The sequence below is a fragment of the Lynx rufus genome, unplaced genomic scaffold (genome assembly GCF_022079265.1).
Source record: "Lynx rufus isolate CCGP_SWC_20201006 ecotype Redwood Valley unplaced genomic scaffold, mLynRuf1.p SCAF_3, whole genome shotgun sequence".
Lineage (NCBI taxonomy): Eukaryota > Metazoa > Chordata > Mammalia > Carnivora > Felidae > Lynx > Lynx rufus.
This window is the reverse complement of record NW_025814845.1, coordinates 101,035,930-101,054,644: the sequence shown is the minus strand read 5'-3', so window position 1 is coordinate 101,054,644 and position 18,715 is coordinate 101,035,930. Positions and strand designations below refer to the sequence as shown.

The 18,715-nt window shown below is 35.5% G+C and overlaps 1 protein-coding gene across 1 annotated transcript in view; it reads right to left on the bottom strand.

Moving 5' to 3' along the window:
• FGF2 (fibroblast growth factor 2) overlaps positions 1-18,715 on the bottom strand; it is a 60,548-nt gene that overhangs the window by 5,283 nt on the left and 36,550 nt on the right. The window contains 1 exon segment of the mRNA XM_047092281.1: positions 2,951-3,054. Within this exon segment, the coding sequence (XP_046948237.1) occupies positions 2,951-3,054 (104 nt within the window).

Here is an 18,715-nt window from a genome sequence, read left to right as displayed (position 1 = left end):
CCCTCAACTAAGAAAGTTATTGCAAATGTATAAAAAAAAAAGTAGTTTACTTTTGCAGTTGTTAAATGTATATCCTCAGAGAATACAATTTTTTTCATATTTCACTATTATGGATCAACACAAGTTATACACATTTCTCATATTGCGATATCTTGTTAAGGATTTCATAATCTATAGCATTATCTAGAAATCAATATGCAATTTTTTATACCAATGCTAATACTGATGTTTGGGGACTTAAATTTAAAACTACAGTTAACTTCACTATATGCAGTTGCAGTTTTTTTAAACCTACAATTTGTGAACACAACAAATCATAAATCCTAATATTTGTTCTGGGCTTCTGTTGTTCATGGCAACAAAATTTATCCTGCTATGGAATGGAATAAGAATCTGTTGTGTATTAAAGAATTACTCAATTTCAGCCTCTAAATATAGGCTTTGCCAGTTAAATATAGTTAGTTTAAACTTTTGCTTTTTCTAACTCCAAAGTGGGGGGGGGGGGCAGGCAGACCCTTAACAAATGTTTTCAAACAGTGAGAAATCCTTACCCTGAAAGTATTCATGCCATTAATATGTGAAGGTATTAGGGGAAAAAATAGTACATAACTTAAGTCTTTTTTCATACTCCCAATGGTAGCAATCAATGTAACACAAGTCTTAAGAACCAAAATATTTTATGTGTCCAGAGTACTCTTCTATCCGTGACAAAATGAGAATGTTTTGCACATCACTCAAGAATCACACACAGGGGAGAATGGAGAAGAATCCAGGGATGTGCCATAACACAATAGTCTGAAATGGAGCCAGGGAGAAGAGTGGAAAGAATTATGCCTATGGCAAGTGCAAGTTCATAAAGTGGCTTTCCACTACTTGCAACATACGGTGTATAAGGCACTTCAGCAGTCTATCCACCTCTCCAGCCTTATCTCTTCTTCCCTTCCACTTTACATTTCCTTTGCACTTTACACTCCAGCAGTAGTGAATTACTTTTAATGCTAGAGAAACACCTCCTAAGCTTTCTGACTTTGCATGTGCCGTGCCCTGGAAGTACCTATACTCTCATCTCCACTCCTCTGCCCCATGACTTCATGATGAATTCCTTCTTCCATGTCATCTAAAATCCCATTTATATGTCATCCTCCCCAATCTAGACAAATTTAGGCCCTTCCTTTCCTATATTACTTCCTATGTCAGTATTTCTTACTTCCTTTCCAATATTATTATGCATCTACACAAGATACAGAAACAACACATCAAAACCCTTACACATTATTACAAATACTTATTTACACTTCTGACTCCCCAAGATTATGAATCATTACGGGCACAGACCATTTTGTATTCAACTTTATAAGCCAGTTGCCTAGCATAACATCTGGCACACTGTTGGCTCAATAAATATTGGCTATTCTTGAAGAGAATTCTGAAGTTTATTCAACTACCAAAGAGAGTGCATGCCATTATACCCAGACTTGTTATTTATCCTGCAAAAATCACATAAATTGATAACATATCAACATAAATATATCTTTGTCAGATGATCAATCAGATGATTGAAATATTTTCTCCCTAAGTCTGTTTTGGTCCTTGAGAAATCCAAAGGTCTTCACTCAGAAAAATTTTCAGGGGCGCCTGGGTGGCGCAGCCGGTTAAGCGTCCGACTTCAGCCAGGTCACGATCTCGCGGTCTGTGAGTTTGAGCCCCGCGTCGGGCTCTGGGCTGATGGCTCAGAGCCTGGAGCCTGTTTCCGATTCTGTGTCTCCCTCTCTCTCTGCCCCTCCCCCGTTCATGCTCTGTCTCTCTCTGTCCCAAAAATAAATAAACGTTGAAAAAAAAAAAATTTAAAAAAAAAAAAAAAAAAAAAAAGAAAAATTTTCAAAAACTATTTGTATGCCGTAAAACACAAGTGTTCAGTAATATTAGATCCATTCTGTGGGGAAAGTTATAGGCGATTGTAACTGGCTACCGGTACTGGTATGATGACTATTGTGTATACACACACATGCATGTGCACACACACACACTTTCAGATATGTGTCCCATCTATTCCCCCAATGAGACAGGAGTTGGATCTATATCTTTTATACTGCTTTATTTCTGTGCACTATTCCCCACACACTATGTCTGCTCAACAAACATGTAATCCTGGTTCTAATGACAATGGTGGAGGTGGCAGGGAGCCTGCATTAGTGAAAAGAATATTACCCAGGAGATAGGACTCATAACTAGCTTTGAGAAAAAGTAAAAGAGTGAAGTCATTGTCCTCACTGAGTTTATATATAACTGAGAAGATGAAGAGGAAGTAAATATTGTGAGGATCTATTATGCATGACCCAGATTGGGCACTGGATGTAAATTATCTAATTTAGTCCTCACAAAAACTCTGTAAGATAAGATCATTGTTGTCTCTATGTTACAGGTAAGGAAACTCAATAATTTGCTCAAGAACACACAGCTAATACATGGCAGAGCCACTATCAGCATCTAGGTTAAGGGCCCACATTATCAACAAGTATTCTATATGGCAAGCATTTTGTATGTGAAATCTGAAAAAAGAAACTTAAAGACTGATACTCAAAATTGTATATATCCATCCCACTGATCTTCAAACAACTACACAATATGAGTTTATTTTCATAACTGTGGCTTAATAGCTTTGCAGAGAAGGCAGTAAAATACAGTGAATTAGAGCTCATGCTCTGGAGTCAAGACCGCCTCAAATGCCATCCAGGCTCTACTTCCTAGCAGCTGTGTTTCCATGGTTACTTTATTACTTCCTCAGAACTTTAGTTTTTTATCTGTGAAATACAGTAATACTGTATTTTAGAGGGTGAATATAAATTATTTAATACTTGCAAAATCCTTAATGAAGAATAAATACCACTACTAGTAATTAAAGCAACAAAAACCAATGAACAAAAAAACTACAAAAAACAGCATTACTTACAGAAGCCAGTAATCTTCCATCTTCCTTCATGGCAAGATAGCGGTTTGCACAGACTCCTTTGATGGACACAACCCCTCTCTCTTCTGCCTGAAGTTGCAGTTTGACTGTAAATAATGGGGGAAAAATTACCTTTGTAGCATCACAGAAAAAACAGCCATCTACACACTTATGCAATATAAAGACAAGAGCAACCGGCTAATCCACTCTGGAGGACTGGCAAGGTGGAGGGAAAGGGGACCGGTGTCAATTAGATCATACTCAGATGAGACCCAGATGCTCTAGAGCATGAGTGCTTCCAGATTCCCTTCTCACTCTAGTGTCAGTGAGCAGAGAAGAGTGGCAGAATGGGGAAATGTTTTCCTTTGATGTGTAATTAGTCTCCACTTGGCCTGTTAACTGCTTACATATTTTTAAAAAGTGAACATATTTTTAAAGTACATAAAAATGTAAACCACTTGTAAAAATTTCCACACTACTGCCTAAGTTTAAGCTTTTTATTTTTTTTTTTAATGTTTATTTGAGAGAGACAGAGAGCAAGAGAGAGAGACAGCACGTGCACATAAGGGGCGGGGGGCGGGGGTGGTGGTGGCAGAGGATCCCAAGTGGGCTCTGTGCTGACAGCAAGAGAGCAGATGAGGGGCTCAAACTCACAAAAGGCCAAAATCATGACCTGAGCCCAAGTCAGGCGCTTAACCATTTGAGCCACCCAGGTACCCCTTAAGTTTAAACTTTTTAAGTTATTTTTAACCAATTCTTCACAAATAAAATATAATTGCTCACTATTATCTTTTGGTTTGTTTTTCCTTGAGTTTCTTTTTTGTTTCAAACTTTTCTGTAAATTCTAGTTAGTTAAATAGTGTAATATTGGTTTCAGGAGTAGACTTTAGTGATTCATCACTTCCATGTAACACCCAGTGCTCATCACAACAAGTGTCTTCCTTAATGCCCATCGCCAATCCAGACCATCCCCCCATCCACCACCCCTCCATGAACCCTGTTTGTTAAGACTATGTTTATCTTCCCTTTTTCCTTCCCCTGTGTTCATCTGTTTTTTCCTACACATCTTATTTCTAGCTTCCCTCTTTTAAAATTGTTTATTTTTGAAAGAGAGAGAGACAATGTGAGTGGGGAAGGGGCAGAGAGAGAGGGAGAGAGAGAATCCCAAGCAGGTCCATGCTGTTAGCACAGAGCCCAACGTAGGGCTGAAACCCCACAAAACTGTGAGATCATGACCTGAGCCAAAACCAAAAGTAGGACACTTAACCGACAGAGCCACCCAGGCGCCCCTAGCTTCCCCCTTAATACAATACCAATGCATTTATCTTTCTTGAAAGAGGGATTGTGATGTATAGCTATTTTAGTTTGCAAATATCTATGTAGTGGAAAACTAAAATGCTCATACTTAATTTGCTTTTACAACGTGTTGAAAGATTTTCAGAATGTAAGATCTTGAAGAGGGTGACCTGTTATACTGCATTATCAGTATTAAGCAGACCATAGTAGGAAAAAAAAATAGATATTACATGATTATAATTATGCCATAAGAATAATTATCTAATTGATTCAAATAAAAATGAAGTTAACATCTTCTGTTTTGCTATTCACAGGCAGCATTCTCCTGCCCAGAACAGTATTCTCCAAAATGTATTTTGGCAAACAGAGGTTACATATAAAAAACAGGTTCTGGGGCCAAATAAGTTTAGGAAAGTCTTGGTTAAGCCAAGTTAACTCTTTATTACCTTCTCACACCTTTGCTTCTTATAACTTGCCTTATAAGTCACCATAAGAGGGTATACACCATAAGAGGGTAAGTATACATTGTTTATATAAAATTTACCTGGTGTCAGAATGAATTTTTGCATTCAACATATCTAGGACATTCTCGAGAACAATAGAAAAAAAGCAGTAAATATTCAAACATTTAGAAATCAGCATAATATTATTTAGATAACATTACAAAGTAAGTTAATTCTCACAGGCATTTCCAGGTAGCTAGGGAAACATGGCATAAAAAAGCAATGTTTGAAAGATTCTGGAATTATTATTCACTTTGTTAGATATTATTATGTCATATAATTATGTTTTAAAATTTTCTCGATCAAGAAGAGCAACATACAGGTAAAACAAGACATAATATCTGGGATTAGCTTAAAAACATTTTAGCAACCAAAAATAACATATTCTAGCAGCCAATCATTTTTTTTTATAAAGTGGGCAGGATATTTTTGTTATTATTTTTAAATAAACATCTATTTTTTAGAGAGTGTGTGTGAGTGGGGGAGAGAGGCAGAGAGAGAGAGAGAGAGAGAGAGAGAGAGAGAGAGAGAGAATCTCAAGCAGGTTCCATGCTTAGCGTGGAGCCTACTGCAGGGCTCAATCCCATGACCCTAGGATCACGACCAGAACCAAAGTTGAGTCAGATACGTGACTAAGCCACCCAGACAACCCTAAAGTGGGCAGGATAAATAAAACAAGATTGACTAACCTATGTCAATAGTTATTAGAAGCATGGGAGTTTATTATTCTATTTGCACTAGTTTATGTCTTTTTAGTCTGTTGAACATTTAATGAGTGATTCTCTTCTGTGTATCAGTCATTATTAGATTCCAGACAGCACAGCATTAGGTAAGCCTGCAGTTACCAGGCAAAATTGTTCTGCAGAATCTTACAAGGCAAAATGAATATAATCAAAACATGAAAACTAAACAAGTTCATAAAGCCTTTTTCACAATACAGGGAAATGTAGAAAATAAGATTTATTTTTAACAAATATAACCAAAATTATCTTAATGATTATGAGCAAAATCCTTATATACAACTCTAAAGTGATCTAGATAAGCCATATTAATTATGAACGCATTTATATTTCTTTTTAGCTCAGAAGGTTGCATAAAGGCTCATGAGGCAAGATTGCATAATCACTATACTTTCTTCTGGTGCTTCATCAATAAAGCATAGCCTAACTCTAGCCCACCATTATTAAGTGTGTATTAATGGTCATAAGGGAGATTATGGATAGTAATCTCAATAACCAGTGGCCAATGCCAGTGACTCAATACCCAGAGTAACATCATTGATTGATTCATCAACCTTTTAGAGATTCCTTGGGTATTATTCCACACTAGGCAATTATCACTCAGTAAGTCACTAAAAATTAAGTATCAATTGTAGATGCTTAAAAAAATGTTTCCACTGCCAAATAATTATAGGCACTTTAAAAATAACTACAGCCTAAAATGACAAGTTGTAAAGCCATAAAAGTCATAAATTTTCTTTAAAAACCCATTAAAACTGAAATGCAAAGTAACTCAAATGAACTAAATTCCATATACATATGATCCCTTCTCAAAAACAGAAATGATTAACTGCTTTTATCTCTGACAGAGGAAAGAATAAACCTGCCTAAAAGGGAAGTATGGAGATACCAGCTGAAATTTTACTAACTCTTAATAGCTGTTGATGTGAAGAATTAGAATTCTGAGGAGCTCATATCAAAGAACAACTCCATATCCACCTGCTGGTTCTCTCTCACAGAGCTTGCACCTAGTGGACAACCACCACATATCAAAGGTTGGGACAGAACAGAAAGACTGAGAAATCTTCCTAAGTACCTTAGGCCTTTGCTAAGTGCAAAGCAGCAGACCACTGAAAGAGGGGGGCAGGACAAAGCTAAAGAAGATTCCTCTGACGGGCACTGAGCTGTTACCAAATGCAAAGCAGGATCAAAAGAGCTCTTCCAAGATAAAGAAAGCCAAGGGTTGAGTTCAAGAGTAAGGCTAACCCCTGACCTACCCAAACAGTTGGCAGCTGGCTATAAGGCAAACTAGAATACCAAAAATCTACTCAATTAACCCAAAAGAAGAAAGGAAATGAGAACCATAAGGACAAAGAACAGATGGAGGAAATTAGAAAACAAATTCCAAGATGGCAGATTAAACCCAAACATACCAATAATTACCTAAAAGCAAATGAATACATTTAAAAGAAAAAATTCTCAAGATAAAAAAGATTTAACTGTGCTGTTTACAAGAAAAGCACATTAAATACAAAGACACAGGAGTTGAAAGTAAAAATATGGGAAAAAAATATAAAATGTACACCTAAGTGTAAGAATGCTGGTATGACTATATTAATATGACAATGTGGACTTCAAAGCAATAGTATAAATAGAGATGAACAAGGTTATTGCATGATGCTAAGAGGGTAAGATACATCAATACATAATAATCTTAAATATGTAGATAGAACAATAATAGAATCTGAAAATATCTGAAGCAAAAATTGACAAAAGAAATGAACAAATCAATAAGTATATGGAATATATAAGTAACATCTACCAACTTAACCTGATTTTTTTTTTTTTTTTTAGATCAGGTAGCTTTCATTCACCTGAGACTTTATTCTCCTATTAACATCATAGTCTTTTGAAAACTGCTAAAAAAAATAAATAAATAAACTGCCAGCATGGTAAGCTAGCTTATGCTTATTTGCCTAATAGACTTGAATTGTTCAAATCAATTACCTCCAGCTAACAAGTTCTTTTTCCAAAGTCACCATGATATTAATATCAAGGGCTTTTGTCCTACACTATTGGGTGCTTCTGGTTCCTTTGTTTTCTTTAACAACCTGTAATATGTAGTAATTCACAGATGATACAATTCATTTAAAGTGCACATAAAATTCAATGGTTTTATTATAGTCACAGAATTGTGGAACCATCATTACAATCAATTTTAGAACGTCTTCACCATCCCATATGCTTTAGTACTCACCAACCATGTCCCCAGTACCACCATCCTCAGCCCTAGGCTACCATTAATCTACTTCCTGTTTCTATAGATTTGCCTATTCTGGATATTTCATATCAATGGAATCATGCAATATGTGGCATTTTATGACTGGCTTCTTTCACTTAGTATAAGGTTTTCAAGGTTCATGCACATCATAGCCATTATCAGTACTTCATTTGTTTTTATTGCCAAATAACATTCCATTGAATAGATGAACCACATTTGATTTACCCATCCATCAGCTGATGAACATTTGGTCTGTTTCCAATTTTTGGCTACTCTGAACTATGCTATGAACATGTTATGAACATGCTACACAAACAAGATTTTGTAGACATATTTTCATTTCTTCTGGATATACACTAAGAAGTCAAGTTACTGGATCATATGGTGACTATGTTTAATCATTTAGGAACATTCAGACTATTTTCAAAGCAACCATTTTACATTCCCACTAGAAATTGAGGGTTCCAATTTCTCTACATCCAGACTACATTTGTTAAATTCTGTGGGGTTTTGTTTTGTTTTTTCTATTTCTGTTCTTGTTTTTATTATAGCCATCCTAGCTGGGTATGAAGTGTTATCTCATATTTCTGATATGCATTTTTCTGATGGGCAGTAATATCAGGCATCTTTTCAAGTATTCATTGACTATTTGTATACCTCCTTTAGAGAAATGTCTATTCAGATCCTAGGCTCACTTTAATTAGGTTATCTTTGTATCAATGAGTTGTAAGAACTCTTTATATATTCTACACAAAAATCCCTAATCAGATATCTGACTTGCAAATATTTTCTCCCATCATGTGGGCTGAATTTCCACTTTCTTGATGTTGTCCTTTGAAGCATAAACATTTTTAGTCTTCGTGAAATCAAATTTATCAATTTTGTTCTTTCATTTTTTGTGCTTTTATTGTCATATCTAAAAAAACACTGCTTAATCCAAGGTCATGAGGGTTTACACCTTAGCTTTTCTCTTGAGAAATTTAGTTTTATCTCATCCATTTAGGTTTTGAGTCATTTTGAGTTAATTTTTAGTATGCAGTATGAAGATCCAACTTTACTCTTTTCCATGCAAATACACCACCAAATTGACACTTAAAGGTCAGTTCACCCAAGCAGAATATGCATTCTTTTTAAGGAATATGCCCAAGAATAAATTACATATTGGCCATAAAACAAGTCTCAGTCCATTTAAAAGGATTGAAATCAAACAAAGTATTATATTAGAAATTAGTAACAATACGTTATCTAGAAATCCCCCAAATATTTGGAGATTAAGCAATATATTTCTTAAAAAACACACACAGATAAACCACAAAGGAAATTAGAAAGTATTTCTAATTGTATGACAATGGAAACTCAACATGCTTAAAGGGAAAGCTATAGCTTTAAGTGTTGATACTAGAAAAGCAAAAAATTATGAAAATCTAAGCTTCTACCCCAAGAACTAGAAAAAGATTTTGCCAATATTATTTTACTTTATGTATATTTTTATTCCTATTCCAGTTAGTTAACGCAGTGTTATATTAGTTTCAGGTGTACAATATAGTGATTCAACACTTCCATATACCACCCTGTGCTCATCATGACTAGTACACACCTTAATCCCCATCACCTATTTCACCCATTACCCCAAGCCCCTCCCCTCTGGTAGCCATCAAATTGTTCTCTATTATTAAGAACTACAAAAAGATTTCTAAATAAGACTTCTAATCTCAGGCCCAAAGTAATAGCAGAGGGAATACTTACTATGTAAACAGTATACACTTGAATATACATGGAGTAGAAAACTAACCCAGAGTTAGTTAAAATATTTTATTTTCATATACCTTTTGACATTTTGGATTTTTTTCTTGGTTGAGCATATGTTACTTTTATAAGAACATAACAATGCTAGCATTGTCAGTTTTAAAATAATCTAGAATAAAACATAAAGTGTGTACCATGTTAAACATGACTATGAAAATAATCACATTTATGAGTTACAAGAGGGAGTGGACATTTCTCAATTAAAAGAAACATAAGAGACATATGAATAAACGCAATGTGTAAACCTTGTTTGAATCCTGATTAAAGCAAGTATTTTTTTAAATTTTTGTAAAAAAATAAAAGACCATAGGGGAAATTTTAAAACTAGCTGGATATTTTGTGCTTCTAAGGGAATTTTTAATTTTTTAGGCATGAGAATGGAACTGTTACTATTTTCTTAAGGTCTCATAGCAATACATATGAATCATTTATGTATCTGATATGTACTAATACATACATATCACTTATTTATTTATATGATCATTCTTTAAAATTTTTTTAAGTTTATTTATTTTGAGAGACAGAGAGAAAGAATGACCAAGGAAGGGACAGAGAGAGAGGGAGAGAGAATCCCAAGCAAGCTCCAAGCTGTCAATGCAGAGCCGGATGCAGGGTTCGAATTCACGAACCATGAGATCATGACCTGAACTGAAATCAAGAGTCAGACACTTAACCTAGGCTGAGCCACCCAGGCACCCCTACATAATCATTTTCTAAATTACTTGATGAAATGATATGTCATCTAGTATATACTTCAAAACAATGCAGTACCAGAGAGGGGGGAAAAGAGCTAGTGAAGGTACAGATAAAACAATTGGTCATGTGATGGTAATTGCTGAAGCTGGGTGATGGATACATAGGGTTCATTATACTGGTCCTTCTATTTTTGCATATAACTTAAATTTTCTCTAATAAAAGGTTTTGTAGGTTAAAAAAGAACAAAGCAAGTAACCAAAGGCAGCTCATTGGGCAATTAGTGTTAATTTGGTTGGAAACATATTGAAGGGTATTTTCTTAGATAATTAGGCCTGCTATAATACAGATACCATAGACTTGATGACTTAAGTAAACACTTATTTCTCACAGTTCTGGAGGCTGAGGAATCCAAGATCAAGATGCTATTAGCTTTGGTGTCTGGTGATTTAAACAGCTCTTATCTCTCTGTGTCTTCACTAGGGGAAAGGGGCTAAGGAACTCTGCGGGGTCTCTTTTTTAAGGACACTGATCCCACTCATAAGAGCTCTGTCCTCATGACTTCATCAAATCCCAAAGGCCCCACCTTCTTTTTTTTTTTCCTTTTAATTCGAATATAGTTAACTTACAGTGTTAGACTAGTTTCAGGTGTACAATTTAGTGATTCAACAATCCTATACATTACTCAATGCTCAACAACATAAGTATATATTTCTTTTAATTTTTTAAAATATTTATTTTTGAGAGAGAGACAGAGCACAAGCAGGGGAAGGGCAGAGAGAGAGGGAGACTGAAGCAGGTTCCAGGCTTGAGCTGTTAGCACAAACCCCAACACAGGGCTCCAACTCATGAACTGATCATGATCAACTCATGATCATGACCTGAGCCGAAGTTGGACACTCAACTGACTGAGCCACCCAGGTGCTCCTAGATAAGTATAGTCAATCCTCTTGACCTATTTCACCCATCCTCCCACGCACCTCCCCTCTGGTAACCATGTTTGTTCTCTATAGTTAAGAGTCCATTTTTGGTTTGTCTCTTTTTTTCTTTATTTCTTAAATTCCACATGAGTGAAATCATATAGTACTTGTTGTCTTTCTCTGATTTTGCTTAGGATTATACTCTCTAGCTCCATCCATGTTGTTGCAAATGGCAAGATTTCATTCTTTTTTAATGGCTGAATAATATTCCATTGTGTGTGTATACACAAACCACATCTTTATTCATTCATCTATCGATGGACACTTGGGTTGCTTCCATAATTTGGCTACTGTAAATAATGCTGCAATATACACAGAGGTGCATGTATCCCTTTGAATTTGTGTTTTTGTATTTGGGGATAAATACCCAGGTGTGTGATTATTGGGTCATAGGGTGGGTGGTTCTATTTTTAACTTTTTCAGGAACATCCATCCTGTTTTCCACAGTGGCTATACCAATTTGCATTGGTTGATGTGACTATTTTTGTGCCAGTACCATACTGTTTTCATGACTACAGCTTTGTAGTATAACTTGAAATTGGAGATTGTGACACCTCCAGCTTTCCTTTTTCAAGATTGCTTTGGTTATTTGAGGTCTTTTGTGGTTCCATACAAATTTTAGGATCCTTTGTTCTAGTTATGTGACAAATGCCGTTGGTACTTTGATAGGGATTGCATTGAATCTGTAGATTGCTTTGGGCAGTATGGACATTTTAAAAATATTTGTTCATCAAATCCATGGGCATGGAATATCTTTCCATTTGTTTGTGTCATCTTCAATTTCTTCATCAGTGTCTTTTAGTTTTCATAGTCTTTCACCTCTTCAGTTAGGTTTATTCTTAGGTAACTTACTATTTGTGGTGCAATTGTAAATGGGAATGTTTTCTTAATTTCTCTTTCTGCTGCTTTATTATCAGTATACAGAAATGCAACAGATTTCAGTTCTGAATTCATTTATCAGTTCTAGAAGTTTTTTTGGTGAAGTCTTTAGGGTTTTCTATATATGGTATCATGTCATCTGCAAATAGTGAAAGTTTTGCTTCTTCCTTACCAATGGATGCTGTTTATTCCCTTTTCTTATTTGATTGCTGTGGCTAGGATTTCCAGTACTGTGAGAGTGGACATCCCAAAGGCCCCACCTTCTAATACCATTACATTGGGGTTAGGACTTCAATGTATGAATTGGGTGAGAGGAGAAACACAAACATTCAGTCCACAATAGGTATAAAAACTATGTTTAATGTTCCAGATAGAGTCCCTCAGATACTCTACAGATTCCATACAATGTGAAATTCCAGCTAGTACTCAAAAATACTGAACAGTACGGTCCAGTGAAACTAAATTTGGTTGCATTCAAGTTAGATTTTTAGTTGTCACTGTTCCATGTTACACTGGCTTCATGGGGAGGAAAGATACAATAATCATATGTCAGATTTAGAAGACTCTTAATAAGTAAAGCCATTGGATCTTATGACTTAGAATAGGCATTAGCCAAAGACACGTTTCATTTGCTGGAAGGAGAGTGGGGAGAAGGGTTTCTTAAAGAAATAGTTTTAAATATTAAGTATGTTAAGATAGGAAATGAAAGGAATTGCATTATATTCCATATAAAGAGTACACTGTAAAATTTTCCACACTTCTCAGGAAAGAAAATATAACAAGCAGACAAGCCTGCGAAAATCTGTTCTGAAAAATGGAAGATGACTTAATCATCAACTCTTCTGAACCATAAAAATGATTGATTCTGTCTATGTCTAACCAGGGAAGCGATCATCCTCAGCCTAGTTTCTGGAAATGTAAAATTTATATTTTTATACTTACATAAATGTTAAAACCTTGATTTTCACCTTACATAAAAACAATACACTATTTTAGTGCTTCAATCCAGGTTTTCAGTTCTATACTTATAAAATATCTACCATAGCTCTTAAAAAAAAAAAAGATATTTTCTCCATGAGAATACTATGAAGCTTGCACTTAAAAAGTACTTAATAAGTGATTATAAAATAGAACATTCATTTTTGTTATATAATAAGTACTATTCTGTGGCACACACTGAGCTAGACTCTGGAATTATAATCTACTCTGGAAAACCTTCTGTGGTCATTCCCTCCTCCCTGCTCTCCTCAGTTTATGATAGGAACCTTCTCCTCTATACTCTCATATTCTCCTGTTTTCTCCACTTGGAACAATTTTATATCACATGTATCTTTCTTTCCCTGACTGTAAATTTCTTGAGGGCAGGGAGATGTACCTTGCCCATCTCTACATCCCATGCTGTAGCACAATGCCAGGCATGTAGGATTGCTTAGTGAATGTTTGGTGGATGAAAGCATCTCATGCAAGACAAAAATGGATGAAGAAACAATTGCAGCAATGCTCTTGGTTTCGTACTTGAGTTTTATACAGGCTCTATGAGAAGTACAGAAAAGGACATGTTATTAGATGTCAGGAATCTTTCTAGGAGGGATGAGATTTCAGCTAAGTTTTAAAGGGTTAGTAGGAAATAATTTCATGAAGAAGGTACAGGGTAGGGAGATAAGGAGGAATGATATTCCAGGTAGAATGTCATTCCAGAACTGAGGTATGAAATAAGCCACATTTGTCCAAAATAGCCAAGTCCTAGAAAGCTAAAGCAATCAGCAAAATGCAGACTGAGAGATTAAAACACATATTTAAAAAGCAAAACTAAAGTAGAATACTTAAGGATTCCTATCGATACGATGAAACAATAATACAAAGAAGTTATTAAAATAAAAATCTATAGGAGCACCTGGGTGGCTCAGTCAGTTGAGTGTCTGACTCTTGATTTTGGCTCAGGTCATGATCCCAGGGACATGGGATCCAGCCCCACATCAGGCTCCATGCTGCACATGGAGGCTGCTTAAGATTCTCCCTCTCTCTCTCTCTCTCTCTCTCTCTCCTCTGCCCCTCTCCCCCTCTTGTGTGTGCACTCTTTCTCTCCAAAATTAAAAAAAAAATCAGTTCACTTTTATTGAGAAGGAAAGGGACTGTGATTGAGACACAGGACATGGGCTTCTAGGGTGGCTGACAAAATTCTGTTTTTTGATCTGAGTGACAGTTACAAGAATGTTCACCTAGTAATAATTCATTAAAGTACAAGATGTTTTATATGGTTTTCTGTATCAATGGTATATCTATGTTGTAAAAGCAAAATTACTACACTAAAAGACCTTTTAAATTGGGCCTTGAACACTGATTTAACCCAGGTCATTACAGCAAGTTGGAGACCACTCACTATACTGAGTTTTTGAATGCACAGAAATCCACAATTTTGATAAACACAGACTAAGCTTATAATTCAACTTTCTTTTCTGTTATAGCAAAAAAACAAAAACAAAACAAAACTACAAACCACAAAATTGATGGATCTCATCATTAGGCAAGACCTTAGTAGTAAATTAGTCTCATCAGTGTACAATTACATTTTAAATCCTATCTACAATATCCATGAGAAACAGCTGTCTAACTTTTACTTGAAAATCTTCAGCAAAGGAGAATTTATACAGTCTTTCTAAAATATTTGGTTATGCAATCAAAGGAACAGAAATTCTGATCATCATAAGTAAACAACGCAAATGCTTAAGTGCTCAGATTATTAGCACTTGACACATTTAATTCTGCAGTAAAACTAAAATGTCAAACTATTATTTCAGGGTTATTTCTACTGCTCAAAACATTTTGGAACTCTTTTTTTTTTTTTGGAATTTGCCCCAGAATTTGCATTGTTTTCTTTTGAATATGCTCAAGTATGATAAATCTTAAACTCATAAACACCAATTTGTTAGAGCTGTGAAGGAGGACTTCAAGATCATCTAGTGTACTTTTCTCATTTATAAATAAGGAAGCTGACATTTAGACAGTTTTGTCCCTGGTGAAAGAATACCATTTTTGGAAACTGTCAAGTCAGTATTTCCAAGAATGGTGAATATATTTATACACTCATTCAATAAAGATTTTTTAGTTACACCTATGTGCCAGGTACTGTGTGCTAAGCAATAGGAAGCACAAAGCAAAAGACAACATTGGTCTTTGACCTTGAAGAACATGCCGTATTGTCAAGGAGAAGAGCAATTGTATACACATAACTAAACAATCTCAATACTTTAAGTGCCATGAGAGAAATACACACAAACTACCTTGAGAGTTCTCAGTAAGTGCATTTAACCCAGCCTGGGAAATTAATGGTTTCCTGAGAGCAGTGACAACTGAATGGAGACCAAAGGAATTAGAAGGAGTTAGGAAAATAGAGTACAAACCAAACAAAAGCATCCTTATACAACTTCCAAAGGAGAAAGGGAAGAACATTGCATATCTAAGGAACACCAGGTACTTAGCTATGGCTAGCACAAAGGGTGAGAGTGTTGTGTGTGCTGTGGAGAAAGGCATCATGGGACAAGATGAGGTGATGAGGCCAGAGGCTCTGAATAAAGTGTTAAGGAGTTTGATAGTGTGAAATAATGAGAGGTTTAAATGAAATAGCTGGTAAACATGTCAGAAATGAAGGAAATAGAATTAACAGGAGTGGATAGGAAGGGAATGAACGGAATGGAAGTAAGAGAAGGCAGGGAAGCAAGGAAGGAAGAGAAAAAAGAGGAAGAAAAGGAGGGAGTTCAGAATGAGTCCCAGGTTTCTCTACCTTGGATAACTGAGAGATTATTGAGATGGGAAATACAAGAGAAGGGACAAGAGAAGACAATGAGATGTGCTCCCTTAAGACATTGAAAATCTGTGAAAAATCAAGACAGAGATATCCAGAAGACAGCTATATGAATCTGGAGCTCAAAAAATAAATCTAAGCTAGAAATAAAGATTTGGTAATTGTAGCAAACAAACGCCTGCCTTGGGCACAGAGGCTGTACCCAATCCACACAGGGAGCTATAAAATGGATGAGATCCTCCAGAACAATGTGTAGCAGGTGTGAACTAAGGACAAAGGAAGAATCTTGGTAAGTATCAACATTTATGGGAGGAGTGAAAGACGTAGAGCAAGTAAAGCCTGGGTAAGAGTGGTCAGCACAAGCAAGTACAGAAAGCTATGTATATACACATCTGGTAACTATAGCACGCGCGCGTGCACACACACACACACACACACAGAAACTAAGGGACAAAACTGCTCTCCTTTGCAGATGGTACAATTTTCTACATTAAAAATCAAAGACTAAAAAACTCAATGTGAATTCTGGACTGGATCCTGGAAGAAAAAAAAGGACATTAGTGGAAAAAGTGCTGGAATCCACACAAAATCTGTAGTTTAGTTAAAAGTAATGTGCCAGTATCAGTTCTTTTAGTTTTGACAACAGTGCCACAGTTATATAAGAAATTAACCTTAGGGAAAGCTGGGTGAAGGGTATAGGAGAACTCTAAAATCTTTGCAACTCTTCTGTAAATCTAAAATTATTCTTATAGGGTCACCTGGATGGCTCAGCCAGTTAGGTGTCTGACTTCAGCTCAGGTCATGATCTTGTGGTTCGTGGGTTCAAGCCCCATGTCAGGCTCTGCGCTATCAGCTCAGAGCCTGGAGCCTGCTTCAGATTCTGTCTCCCTCGCTTTCTGCCCCTCCCCCACTCACGCTCTGTCTCTCTCGCTCTCTCAAAATAAACAATAAAAAAATTTTTTAAATCATTTCTAAAGTATTTTAAATGTCAAAATAAAATACAAATGAACTATTAGAAATAATTGAGCCAGGTTGCTTGATATAAGAATATATAAAAATCAATTGAGTTTCTGTAACTCACAACAAACTGATAGAACATGTGATTATTTAAAAAAAAAAAAAAAGATAACATTTGTGGTAATAACTAAAGGTACCTAGGACTTTTATGGAGAAAACTATAAAACTTTATTAAAAGTCATTTTAAAAGACTTAAAAGGGGAGGTATGAATGCTTACAAATGAAAAGACTCAATATAATTAAGGTATCACTTATCCCCCCAAATAATCCATAAATTTGATGAAATCCCATAAATTTGATGAAGGGAGTAGTCAAAAGTAGAGAACCAGGAAGAGTAAAAACCAAGTGAAGACATAATCTCAAGTGGGACCTTCAAAAAGCCCTTCAGGAGCAAATGGTACAAAAGAAGACCAGTAATTTGACCAAATAGTATTTAGTGGATTTAACCACAGTAAGAATTTGGGAACAGTGAATGCAAACAACTTCTTCAAGAAGTATGACTGAAATAAACCACAGAAATTAGAATGTAGTACTCGGAAAAAAACATGGTGTCAAATTGCATGCATTTTGGAGTCAAACGGAACAGGACTCTGAATCAGACTTCACCAATTGCTGGCTGAGCTTCCCTTCTCACCTGCACAATGGAAAATAGTTGCTATTACACAAGGCTACAGTGCAGATTAGATGATATTAGATCTCTCTCCATGTATAACAGTTTCAGTACACAGTAATCATCAACTATTTTGGCCTCCTACTGTACTTATTTCTTTTCTATTGCTTTGAGATTCAAGGAATTATATTTGTTAGGAAACCTTGTATTTGAGCATGAGAATATCTAGGAGAGGGCAAATATGACCTACAAAATGTGCCCGGACATCTTATAAAAATATGTCATTTATCCTATATATAATGTCTTATCATAGTGAGGCTGATTCTTTACTTACAGCAAATAAGTTAATAGTTTCACTATTCTCAAACTAAATGATACTGCAAAGAAGACAAAGACATAGGATTTCTCAACCTGTCATCCCGTGTTTATTATTCATTCATTCATTCAAGTGGTATTGGTTGCCTGTTATATGTCAGGAATATACTAGGAGCTAGAAATACAACTGTAACCAGGATATACAAAGTCTCTGCCCTCACAGAGCTTACGTTCTAGTAGCAACTGCACAGCGCTCCTTTCATTGTGCCAGCATTAATGTTATTTGTCATTTAAGTAATTTCAAACTGAAGCAAACAGAAATTATCAATTTGGTACATGAAGACAATCAGTAACGCAGCTAATACTATATTTCAAAGTTCATTATATTGGTCTGCAGGTGACAAGTACTCATATTTCCTGGCATCCTCCTCCCAGAACACTGAACATATTTTAATTTCTTACTCATTCAAAACAAACTTTTAACTTTAAAACTGGGTGATAGAGTGTGTTAGCTTTCCAACAAAATTATGTTTTTGAGTTAAAAAAAAAAAATACACTGGATTAATCCAATTTAATCCTGAAGACCAGGCACTGAAAAAGCCTAGGTAACAAAAGAAACTCATTTGCTGAAAATGAAAGCCTCTCTCTCTCTCTCTCTCTCTCTCTCTCTCTCTCTCTCTCTCTCTATATATATATATATATATATATATATACAAGTAGTATGTATATATATACGTGCATATATATATGCACGTATATATATACATACTACTTGAGATAATAATCAGATAAACAAAGATCAGCAACTTAAATTTCTTCCTTCCTTTTTTGTGAACAAAACACAAAAATGACTAACAAGTTTCACAT